The following is a 12312-nucleotide window of genomic DNA, read 5'->3' as shown; positions in this document are numbered from 1 at the left end:
TATTTTTTTTTATTTATACAATATAAGGATAATTCCCATACTTCCCCACCCGCTGCCTTCCTCTCTTCCAATAAAATCCCTCCACTCCCAACTTTGTTTGAACCAAACAGACCCGACAAAATTATAATAAGTCAGTAATTTTCGGCCAAGGCCACGTCGACTATAAATACAGTGATGCAGACACATTTCGAAGGGAAAACTTGGCCGTAGCTTCCGGTGCACGGAAATTCATATTCAGGCGTTTCTGTTACAGGTTCTTTTTCGTTTCTACTCTTTGTTTTTCGAGGTTCCTACTGTGGAAATTGAACCTTGCGCCTGAAAGTGCACATGGAATCGATGATAGGCTTATTGTAAGACTGACATTTAACAAAGGTAGGTTGGAAATATGCCGAACATAAGAGTCTGTGCGCTATTCAGACCTCTAAATTCGAAGGAAAAGGCTGAACATGGTGACATTGTCAGCTATCGCATGCTTGATTCCGAAACTTTTGTGTTTAAGGTACATTTAGTATTTGTTGCCTACGCATTGGATTTTTATTTATGTTCATATTTATATGAAGTTATGCTCATAGGTAAGGTGTTGTATGAGAGTGTTAACTAGGCATCAGGTGCTTTGTATTCTTATGTATGTTGCAACGCATATAAGCATTTCTACATATTTATAAGTGTGTGATTTGACTGTTTGAGATGTAAATACACAGTGATGGTTATCATACTTGAGCTGTAAATTTAAGAATTGACTATGAAAGAAGAAGATAGCTCCAGCGTACAATAAAGAAATAATGAAAATGCAATGTACAAAGTTATGAATACAGCATGAATGACCTGATATTTTTAACTCGTTATGGTGTAGACTGGAGAGAACAATTAAAAATTTAAGGGAAAAATGCTAGTACGTGAACTTCCACTAGTTGCCTGTTGCCTGTGGTTTTCTTAATACTTAGGTTATATCCATTTTTAGTGAATTCTATTCTGCATGGTGCATACAGTAATGATCAGTATGTAATACACATTGCTTGTTGCTTGTAAAAAAATATACGTTCATCATCATACATATGTAAGATTATTCTGAAATTTTTTTCACTAGAATAAATATCCATAAGGATTGATATAATATTTCTACATTTCAAGATGAAAGTGTAAAAACATAAAGGTTAATTATGAAGCTAATATGTTTGGAATGATCCGTGGTAGGATGAGAAGGAAGAGGAAATTCAATTTTGCTTTGACAGGGTGTTCTGCCAGGGATCAGAGCAAGGTGACATATATGAATTCCTTGGTTTGCCTATTGTCAAGGGTATTGGTAACTTTGTTTCAAAGATTTTCTTACTTTTGCTTTGCACTGTCTTTGTGGAGTATTGTTGTTCAATTCCCTCAATTGTGCTTTAACTTGGTATAGATTATGTGGAACAGGTGTTGCAAATGGAGTGAATGGGGCAATTATTACATATGGACAGGTATACCTTCCTAATGTATGGAAAATAGTTTTACATCCCTAAAAAATGGACAAAATGCTTACACTCACTTTTAAATAATATATTACTTTTCATTCATTCTCATGTAAATCCTTTTTTTGTTTTGTTTTGGAAGATATATGGATAGAGGTTTAATGATTCAGCACTAATCTGTCAATCCTTCTAGTTATAATTGGTGCTTCAACACCTTAGCCTCTCAAGACTTTGTTTGGCCAACTTATTGAGCTCTATCCTCTTTAGAAAAAGAAAAAAAAAAAAAAAATAGAACTTCTTATTGATTCTAGCAGTTGTCATTGGAAAATCCAACCAGTCATGTTGGTTTGTGAAACCTCCTTTTATACTGAAAATTATGGATGCATAATAAGTTACAGTACTTATTCTAGAAATCGTGCCTGCAATCTCTTTGTTTTGCTTTAAACTGTCAATCCCCATTAAAAATCAACCAGAGTCAAGTGTTCATTGAAAATTTATTACTGGTCAGTGTGTTCTTCCCTGTCAGTTACTATGTCAGTGCAATTGCTGTCACTAATCCATTCTATGCATTAGACTATTCAATATCTTGATGATAAGTTACCCATACATATACCTTGTGTGTGCACATATCTTTCACCAGACAGGAGCTGGGAAGACTTACAGTATGGAGGTAATATGTTTCAATGAATTCTGATCTCATTAATCAATACCATCACATAAACTACTAGCCCGATTTTTCATTTTTGCAATGTTGATTTTTGTTTTAGGGACCAAGCATTAGAGAGTGCAACGAGAAACAGAAAGGTCTACTACCAAGAGTTGTGGATGGGCTTTTCAAGGTTATTAAGCAGTCAGATGAGATATTGAAGTACACTATCAAACTATCAATGGTATAAAATCCTGATTAAGGACATCTCCTAGCAGGGGTCCCCCCAGTTAAAATGACATTTTCTTTTTGCATGATATGGACAGGTTGAAGTATATATGGAGAGAGTAAGGTTTGTATCTCGTGGATAACCAACACAAATTGCTTTCTGGGCTGTATTGACGTTGACTATATCATGAAACAATATCACTTTGAGTTAAAGGATACTAGACATTGCACAGGGATCTTTTTGATCTTTCAAAGGACAATTTACAGATCAAAGAGAGCAAAGTTCAAGGAATCTTTGTTGGTGGAGTTACAGAGGTATTAATTTCTCCTTCCACCCCAGATTTAGAGATTTTCATTAACTTATCCTTATTTCTCTTTGCAACATTTCTTCTCAACAGCATTATTTGTTAAACCTTTACTTTCAAATTTCAGGTTTCCATTTCAGATACTACGGAGGCATTGCAAAGTCTTTCTGTAAGTCCCGATTTCCTTCTACTCTCTACTATTCTTATCGATTTTGTTCCTTCTGCCAATCAGTTACCGTTATGCAGAGGGGAATAGCAAACAGGGCAGTAGGAGAAACCCGTATCTTCATCTATTTACCTCCATAAAAATCCTCTTACCTTTCCAAGGATTGTTTGTATTTCTATCCTCTTCATAGAATATATTTCCTCCTATTTACTTAAAGTCGATTGTTAAAATTAACACATATAGAAATGAATATGGCCAGCAGTAGAAGCCATTGCATATATATATTCTTGGTGCAGCAGGAGTTAAGGAAGGAGAGAAGGTAACATATTAACATGATCAACTGTTTTTAGCTAATAAAAGGGCTACAAGTTTCATTTCTGCTTGAAACTACACCAGGTCTGGAAAGCTGTTCCTTGTAGACTTAGCAGGATCCGAGAAAGCCGAGAAAACCGGAGCAGAAGGAAAAGTTCTTGAAGAAGCCAAAACCATCAACAAATCATTGTCAGCACTGGGGAATGTGATCAATGCATTAACCTGCGAAACAACAGGAAGGGCGAACCATATACCCTACCGAGATTCTAAACTTACCCGGATCCTTCAAGATGCTCTTGTTTGTTCCTCTTCTTAATCACATATTACACTAATCTCCCTTAGCTAATAATTTTGATCATATTAACTAGCAATTAACAGGGAGGAAAATCCCAGACTGCATTGCTTTGCTGCTGCTCGCCTAGCCCCGAAAATGCATCCGAAAGCCTTTCCACTCTCCGTTTTAGCGCAAGGTATTATTTTCAATCATATTTTATAATATCTATCGTCGTTTGATGCTTCTTTTTTCCCGAACAGAGCAAAGCATATTAAGGCATTGCCACACGCCAGCGCGAAGGAAGATGAAGACACCAAAGGTCTGCAAAATGTGTCCGAGACCAAAACTGATGCTTGCGAGAGAATATTGCAAAAGGTTGAAATGTTCTTAAACCAAACATCGACTTAACATTCGATATATTACTTACTTTTGTAGCTCACCATTTTTGCCTCATGGTCAAATTTAGTTGAGTCAGCAATTGAAGCCTGAAGATGTCCAGCTGCTTGAGCAGCTGTTCATTCTAGAAGGAATTTTCTTCGACCCTTATTCAGTTGAAGAAATTGAATCGGCCTACAACGATGTGACATTGAGGACTATTTCGTCCCTCCAGAAAACTGTGGAAGAGCTCGTTGCAACAGTCGACGGTGTAAGTCCCATGAATTTTGTCTGTATACTGCATTCACTGTGTGTTTTTTGAATTGCTGTATAGACAAAGGGCCTAGTTGATTTTCTAACCACCTTTCATTTTGCTTTCGTAGCTGAAGAAGGAGAATCAAATTCTTAAAAACCTGATGAGAAGGTGTTGACACATTGTTCCAGTCCCATATTGAGTATTTGAACGGAGTCTATCCCCATATAAGGTAATTCTATAAATGATTTTACTACAGCTCAGTTTCTTATGTTAAAATTTTTTAATCAACGTGAAATTTAGAGCCAGATATCAGCTGAATCTCCCCTCGTGCATACAAATAAATCATATACATATGCATGCATTAAATTTAATTCAGTCACCATCTAGTTCGTTGCATTTTAAAATTATTTGAAACAACATCAATACAAAACAAATTTGCATTTCAGGGTGGAGGGCTGAAAAATAGGACTTTGTTCCCATATATACTTTTTAAATGTAAAAATTTTGACACTAACATATTTCACCAAATAAATATTTTTGGTTAATTTTTTTTTTTTCTACTTAAAATATAATATTCAATATTTATTTATAATATCATTAAAAACTCAATTTATTTATTTTTTTCAGATTTCCAAAATTTTAATTTAAATAAAATCATATTTAACAAAAAAAAAAATTATAGAATTGTTTTAAAAAACTCCAGGCAACCGATTATGATATTAATCACAGGTTTGTTTAACTTTGAAATTTAATTTGTAAAAGTATCTCAAATGAAAATTTTATTTTTATTTAAAAAATATAACCCTGTTTCACACATGACAATTGCTTTGTAGCACATTTCCATGATCTTTCGAGGACAATTTCAACCATGTTATTTTCTACATGTTCGAGTAAATTAGATTAAAATTACAATCAACAACATCCGGATTATCCAAAAATATAGTCGTTTGAAACCAATCCCGTTTCATCGTGCCATCACATTGTTACCAGATCAGATCAGATCATCTATTCCTATTTGTCTTCCTGTTTTCTCACATGAGTCACGTCACACTCACGCTTGACCCCAACCAAAATAACATGCCACATCTTGCAAATTTTATATTTATACTGTATATGAAATCTTGCGCTTTCCATACACCGTCACCTTCCCACTCAGTATCCCATGTAAGATCGACCATTTACCCTCCCTCCCTGTTAGGACTTGATAACACCTCCCGTCGCTCAATTTTAGATTCCACCTGCAGATAGAAGAAAAATGGAAGAATTGGATTGTGTCCACATTATTATTTTATAATTTTTCGTAACTCACAACAAAAACACATAGAGCTATAAACACTTCATAAACACACTCTTAAATCTCATGGTCTTATTATACAAATTTCTGGCTAGAAAAAAAGGTTGAAATTACTGTGTGAAGCTTCCAAAATAACCATTAGATAGGTGATATTTTCTTCGTTTTGGTCCTGTACATAACTTACATCATGTGTGATATATATGATTAGATCGATTAGGCATATAGTGAAAGACTTACCACCATGACTTCGAAAGAAGCCAGTTAGAACTGAACTGAACTTCAAGAAGCTGATTTCGGCTGCACTACTAAGTCATCAGGCGAATAATAATCAGCGATTAGCCGGTAGATGTATGAAGGGTTGTGGCCGCCTCTGTTATAAACACATGACCATCATCAATAAGTTGTACAGTTAAATTTTCACATAAAACCATAATCCTTATCCGAGCGACTGATTTCACATCATAGTCGTGAATATAACCTCTAAATCTTTATAAATAAATAAACTTCTAAACCAGATTCAAACTCAACCAAGGCATGGTTGAGTTAAAGGTCAAAATCCAACATCCATATATTACTTAAAAAAACGTTTGATAACTTGAACTTACGTGTCCGTAATAAATAGGCTGACAAGATCTGGAGGCACATAGTCGAATGCAGGATTGACAACATGAAGAAGAGGCGAAGCATTGCCACTGCCAAAATCCAAACAATCCGAGAATTCCCCAAAGTCCAGCAGCTCAGACGGCGACTTCAATTCATTTAGTAAGACCTCAGGGTTGTGAGGGTATAGAGGACACAACTGTACCATCAGACAAACAAAATAAAGATCAACTAGATCGCAAATACACAGTTATACGTACTCAGGTGAGCCACACGTACCTTATGAACGCCAGCAAGTACAACAAAAGGGACGGCATGCCTTTTTGCAGCTAGGGCTACCATATTCATACCCACAGGTGCTATAACTCCGCCATTAGCCATGACAGCATGCGCCCCAACTATAACCTTTACAGAAACGATCCTACCAATAAGGTGTGAAGAATAAAGAAATTACAAGTTCGGCACTGAATATCACATACCATGTTCACCCTTGATATCATGGCGAAAACAGCAGAATCAGTGATAACTGTCGTTTGTAGCCCCTTTGCAGCCAGTTCTTTTGCAAGAGCATGTCCCTGATATCTGACGGAAACGAAAAACACATGGGAAGTTAAAGCGGAAAACCTTGTTTAATAGTATATATACCATGAATTCATATGGTACATTCACAAGTTCAACCTTGGAGCACCCTCAGCAACAAACACTCGGAAGGATCTGTTTTTCTCCTTTGCAGCGCATAAAAACTCCAACACGGTATTTGAACTGCCCAGCGTCAATATCACCTCGCTGAAACATGGCGGAAGCTATGGCATTAATTTGTATTAATATAGTATACATACAGGTACATATGCATATTAGTGACGGGTATGTTGGTATGTCAAAAAATTTAGTACGGAAGTTTAATCGTGCCAGCTTATTGCATAATTATATAGCACCCTGTTTGTGTGTAGGCAATAATTTTTTTTTCTATTAAAGCCTATAACACAAACTAGTAGCAGAAATCCAAACTTCGGACTTTTAATTTGGGTAAATCCGATGCCATGCCAATAATCAAATTATCTAAAAGAAAAAAATATATACATATTTAAGGAGGCTAGCACTACCAACACAAGATCAAGAAAGCAGCACCAAGAAGAAAGAAACAGAAAACAGATGTCTGGAGTGATCTTTGAAACTAAATACCAAAAGGAAACAAATTTTGCGCCCTTTCTCATACAAAAAGTATGTTATCAACAAATCGTAAGTTGCTCATACAACAAACTAATATACAATAGTAATACGATATGTGCTAAGGATTCTGACTTGAAACTACATATACTCCTAGTTATGTTGTCTGTGTTGATTTTTACAGTTGTTGAATTTGAAATTATTCTTACATAAACTAATATATATTTTTTAAAAAAGAAAATGCTAAGAATATGGAACTAGCTAATACATTGCTTGTACAAGCAAGCATAGCATGAACCAAAATCCATATCTTGCAGGGAAGGGTAGCTAAATTACTCCCAAAAACTTCTACATTATGAAATTAGCCTACTGCCGATAAACCTTGCAATTGAAGAATAGACAGGATGGCTTTACCCCAAACCTCAACTCTCATAAGAACTAAAGCCAAAACTGTGAGTGGTACAACATCAAGTTCCTAGTCACTATGTAATCATTTCCAAAGTACAGGCAGACGTACCAACTTAGTTACAGATTGTATCACTGTGCAGATTGATTTTCTAAAGGCAACTGCTGATTTTTGTTGGAGCACACCAAAAATATCACCACAGAACCCATTTTTATGTTAGTTAAAGAAAACTGCTAACCTAATATTATACAGACAAATTGAAGCACCAAGAGAATTCGCAACACCTACTGCAGCTAGATGTAGAAGCATGCAAAATTGATTGAGTTCAAGATAAAGAAAATAATAATGATTATATAAGGATGTCAAACCGTTACTTTTGGTGTATGTGTTCCACTGCTTGTTCGGCAATTTGTTCAGGGCAATTAGAAATTTCTAGGATCAGCTCATTAACTGCCTCTATGACATTGTGTTTCAGTCTCCGGGTCACTAGATTTTTATCAGCAGCTGAAAGAAAAGGATAAAGATCACTTATAAGAAACTGTTTACTCATGACAAACATTCATATGTACTATTGTTTCTTGAATCCAAGTTTCAGGTATAACTGGAAATGCTGCCTTAACTATTTGTTAGCAATGCACATCTGTCGATGGAATAAAAGACAGATGTACAAGGTAGCAAACACTATAATTGTACGAAAATCCATGAGAATCAAATATAGTCTAACTGACATTAGTTTATCGACAACTTACACTTGCTTCTTCCTTCAGAATCACCCCCAGAAGAAGAAGTCCGAGGTGCAGACGCTGAGTGAGGAATATCCTCAAGGAGCGTTTGCAAAGAAGGCGGCCTCAAAGCACTTCTTGCAGCAGCAGCTACTGCAGTAGCAGAAAGAACTGGATGATCATCATGCAAAACATGTTCGTCATCACTTTCAGCGCCCAAAGATAATTCCCCTATAGCAGCAGTAGCAAGAGAATGATCCTCTTCACGTATAATATGTAGAACACGCCGCACGACATTACCAACAGCCAATTCTGAAACAAAAGTCATGCAAGTATGCAACACCATCAGGATATTTAAAGTTGAAATGAAAAGCAGCAAATTAATAGGCTTTCATGAAGTCTGAGGGATAAATCATAATACAGATTCCATGTTCAGCTTCCAATCAACCACAAGAATCCGTTTGTATTATTGCCTTTGAAAACATGCTTTCGCACCAAACTTTCTTGGTCACAGAAACTAATCAATTGATTCTCAAAGTAATAACCTTAAGGATTTAAACATTCCCTGATTTTGGATGTAAACTCATAATGATCAGAAACGGTTCATAGAGCCACTAAATAGATTCTTTGTTTTTCAACCAAATTCGTTGACCGACGAAACAAACATACAGAAAATACATTTAACATTTTCATCACTTTCTTTGTTTTTGGAAAGCTAATTCATCACTGCAAAGGTATGACTATACAAGTGACGAATTAGCTTAAACAAAAGCATAGAGATCGATGATAGAAGTTCTAAAACGCAAGTAATAAAATGTAATATGCGCAAATAGTTAGCAAAAAGTTAATTTCAAACCGATTAATAAAAAGGAGTTCACAGTTAACCTACCGACAGGATTGGCAGCGATGAGCTTTTCTCCGACAGCTTTAACAGCATCAATTAGGGCACCAGCCTGGTTACTGTGCGGCAACCTCTGCTGAGATATGAATGAACGAAGCAACTCCACCGTTAGCTTCGCTGTGGCTTTAGAACCCTCGATTTTACTGCAATCAACAACACAAACAATCCAAACACCAAAAAATCAACCAGGTGAAATCTAGGTATTACGATAAACTAATCAAATTCGGTTCCACCGGCAAATTTACCGCTTCTTGAGCTTAATTACGAATTCATTGACGAGCGAGTGCACGTCCGGCATGATTTTCTTCAAACCAAAATCACAGCACCCTATTTTCAGGAAACCTACAGTACTGAGAGTGAGAAAAATCGTAAAATTGGAGCACGAGGCAGAGAAGTGGAAAACCAAAAGCTTTACGAAGGGATTTGATGGCTGGACGAGTGAACACAGCAGAAATTCCGTCCCAAAGGGTTTTTATTTCTTCAAGGTTAGCAGTTCGGGTCTCAAGTGTGGGTCGGGTCGGGTAGATTTACAAGTGGGAGAATCCACATTCATATAGTCTAATATGGGCCTGCGTAATGGTAGGGCTCATCTTTTATTTAAGGATCCATTTTTTGGGCCAATTGATCCGACCCAATATTATAGGCAACCCGATTAGATATGGATTAAATTATAGGCCTGATTATGTTACTTTGCAGGCGTATATCCTTTTAGGCCCAATTTAACAAAGGACATTTTTAACACTAATAAAGGGCCCGTAGGCCCGAGCAACAAATATATATATATATAATATAATTAACCTTAACACATTTAAAAAATAGAAGAAATTAATTGGGAAGTGTAAAATTAGTCTTATTATGATTTTCTGTGAAAAACTGGTTCCATTTCAAAATATATTTCGGCAAATTTAATATTACAAGAAATTAAATAAAAAAAAAAAAAATTGTATACTGCCACTGTGACAACACAAAATCGTCGGTAAATATAATATATATATGATACGATGTTACGTATTTTATTGACGTGATTGTTATAGGAACTTGCTCAATACATGCATTAACTAACATGTTTGTAAATATACGGCCCCATATAAAATAATAATATAATATATTTGTATTTTCTTATTGTAGTTTTGAGATACACTGACTTTTATACGAGAGAAAACATGTTTGATGCAACATAGACTATCGTATCTACATTAGCAAGTTTCATCAAAATTTATTTATTTATTTTTATTTTTAAATAAAATAAATATAAAAAAATTATGATTAAAATAAAATTGATCTACAATAATTTTATTTTATGCTACTACAATCATATTTTTTAAGTGAACTAGAAGTAATATATTATATTTGTGGTAGTTATGTTATTTAAGATATTCGAAGGATTCTTGTCGTATTTAAACGATTTGCATTCTTATGATTGAAATAGAGAATTTCAATTTCATATTCTAATATGGTATCAAAGTTAAATTCTCTATGTGTACCTCCATAACTCGTTATATCTCGTATATATTTTTTTATTTTATTGATACACATGTTTTTATCCACGATGATGTTGTTATTTTCATGTCGTATTTGTCTCTACTATTCCACTGACAAAGTCTATTTTCGACTCTAACGCCGTTGAGAGTCCTGGTTTTTACTCTAACTCTATTGAGAGCAAGTGAGTCATGTTTCCGACTCTAGCTCTGTTGTGAGCGAGCGGGTCTGTTTCTGACTCTAGCTCTATAGAGTAAGTGAGTCATGTTTTCAACTATAGTTCCATTGTGAGCGAGCGCGTCCTGTTTCCAACTCTATCCAGTAGACGACTATACAATTTTTAGTCAATCTTGGCGAATTCAAATCCGTACGTGGAAGACATCGACTATATCTTTTTTCGGTCACTTTTAACAAACTCAAGTTTGTTTAATCGTATCTTTAGTTTAAGGAGAGGTGTTAAAATATACTTAAAGCAATATATTATATTTATAGTAGTTATTTTATTTAAGATATTCATAGAATTTTTGTTTTATTTAAACGATTTGCATATCACTGTTAATATATACATGATGTTCTTAGTATAATTTCAATTTTATATTCTAACATGAATAATTGAAGATGATCTAATATGATTATTACCTCCATTTAGATAGATATTTCTCGGAGTTTAGAAGAAAAAATAAAATTGAAAGTATTAAATAGTATTGATGTAATATTTTGTAAATAATATATATATTAAACAAAATATTTTTAAAAAATAATTACTATTATATATAGTATAAAAAAATTTAAATAATATTTGTGTATATTATCTAATTTGTTTAGTATTTTAGTTTGAATTATTTTTTTATATAATTTATAAAAAATTGTGTTAGTAATATAAAAATACAATTTTAATTAATATATTAATTTTTGTGAAAGAATATGATATAATTTGATATATATATATTATAGGAATATATGTATATATGGTGTTTTTTTTTTATTAATATTCATAAATAAAATTGTCGAGTAAACAAATCCATCATAAAATTTTATGTGCTAGGCTAATAATACATATAAATTCAAATCAAAATTATACATATTTAATCAATACAGTTTCAAATTTAAACTTAAAATACAAATTCAAACGAAAACAATATTTGCTGTGCATTGTCGTGATTTGTAATTGATATAAAATATAACATTACTTTAAAATTTTATTTAAATAATATTTTTGATATAATATTTTATTAAAAGACAAAATAATACACTTTTATTAATAATGTTAATTTTAGTTTAGAACAAACCGAAAACAAACCTATTTTACAAATTAATTCAAAATTGCATATGTTTGGAGGTTTGAATTTTGAGTTATGATTTAAATAGTAAAAAAATTGAATTAGAATAGTCATATAATGTGATATAAATAGATGTTGATGTGATATTTTAAATGTAAAATTGAATTTTATAATATTATATAAAATAAAAAATAAATATTTAATTTAATATTTTTGAAGAAATTTTTTTAAATAAATAGTGGAACTTTTACGAAATCCCTGAACAAGCACACCCTTAAATCCGATCCCCATGGCAGTAGTTATTTATTTAACACCAAAGTCAAAATTTCAATTTTAATTTCAAATTCAATTTCAAAATTCAGGCACGCACGTCCTACTCGCAAAACGACGTCGTTTGGATTCACACGACAGAGGCTTCTCGAACAACGAGATAAAAAAAAAAAAAGGAAAAAG

General features: G+C 33.7%; 2 protein-coding genes across 9 annotated transcripts; one reads left to right on the top strand and one right to left on the bottom strand.

Moving 5' to 3' along the window:
• The first annotated feature begins 53 nt into the window (after positions 1-53).
• LOC127242953 (kinesin-like protein KIN-1) lies at positions 54-8203 on the top strand. 8 transcript variants are annotated; one of them, XR_007836914.1, is made up of 16 exons: positions 54-499; positions 1195-1303; positions 1414-1457; positions 2089-2118; positions 2216-2338; positions 2421-2446; positions 2556-2637; positions 2755-2796; positions 2874-2907; positions 3037-3112; positions 3190-3403; positions 3484-3575; positions 3640-3754; positions 3846-4025; positions 4138-4239; positions 8073-8203. XR_007836914.1 is itself a non-coding variant. In XM_051263006.1 (16 exons), the coding sequence occupies exons 2-16, from the start codon at positions 386-388 to the stop codon at positions 4183-4185; spliced, it is 1329 nt and encodes a 442-aa protein (XP_051118963.1). In that variant the 5' UTR covers positions 54-253; positions 344-385; the 3' UTR covers positions 4186-4517. The 8 variants fall into 8 exon arrangements, 6 of the variants coding, with proteins under 6 accessions (XP_051118963.1, XP_051118889.1, XP_051119112.1 ...); XR_007836918.1 differs by having other exon boundaries at positions 8067-8203; XM_051263006.1 differs by lacking the exon at positions 8073-8203 and having other exon boundaries at positions 54-253; positions 344-499; positions 4138-4517.
• On the bottom strand, positions 4917-9554 carry LOC127243346 (uncharacterized). The gene is made up of 10 exons (XM_051263351.1): positions 9346-9554; positions 9089-9243; positions 8227-8511; positions 7852-7981; positions 6583-6690; positions 6384-6486; positions 6184-6309; positions 5910-6103; positions 5542-5674; positions 4917-5248 (listed from the first exon to the last, which is right to left on the bottom strand). The coding sequence occupies exons 1-9, from the start codon at positions 9396-9398 to the stop codon at positions 5584-5586; spliced, it is 1245 nt and encodes a 414-aa protein (XP_051119308.1). The 5' UTR covers positions 9399-9554; the 3' UTR covers positions 4917-5248; positions 5542-5583.
• Positions 9555-12312: the final 2758 nt, after the last annotated feature.

This window comes from Andrographis paniculata, unplaced genomic scaffold (assembly GCF_009805555.1).
Source record: "Andrographis paniculata isolate CXL003 unplaced genomic scaffold, ASM980555v1 Contig10END, whole genome shotgun sequence".
Lineage (NCBI taxonomy): Eukaryota > Viridiplantae > Streptophyta > Magnoliopsida > Lamiales > Acanthaceae > Andrographis > Andrographis paniculata.
The sequence above is the reverse complement of the archived record's forward strand: the minus strand, read 5'-3'. Positions and strand labels throughout refer to the sequence as shown.

Coding starts and splice junctions, on each gene's coding strand:
- LOC127243346 (XM_051263351.1), bottom strand. CDS start 9,398: ATGCCGGACGTGCACTCGCTCGTCAATGAATTCGTAATTAAGCTCAAG. Junction 8,512..9,088: donor CATCGCTGCCAATCCTGTCG/GTAGGTTAACTG, acceptor CTTTTGTTTCAG/AATTGGCTGTTGGTAATGTC. Junction 6,691..7,851: donor GTGGAACACATACACCAAAA/GTAACGGTTTGA, acceptor GCCATGTTTCAG/CGAGGTGATATTGACGCTGG.
- LOC127242953 (XM_051263006.1), top strand. CDS start 386: ATGCCGAACATAAGAGTCTGTGCGCTATTCAGACCTCTAAATTCGAAG. Junction 2,339..2,420: donor ACACTATCAAACTATCAATG/GTATAAAATCCT, acceptor TGATATGGACAG/GTTGAAGTATATATGGAGAG. Junction 3,404..3,483: donor GGATCCTTCAAGATGCTCTT/GTTTGTTCCTCT, acceptor AGCAATTAACAG/GGAGGAAAATCCCAGACTGC.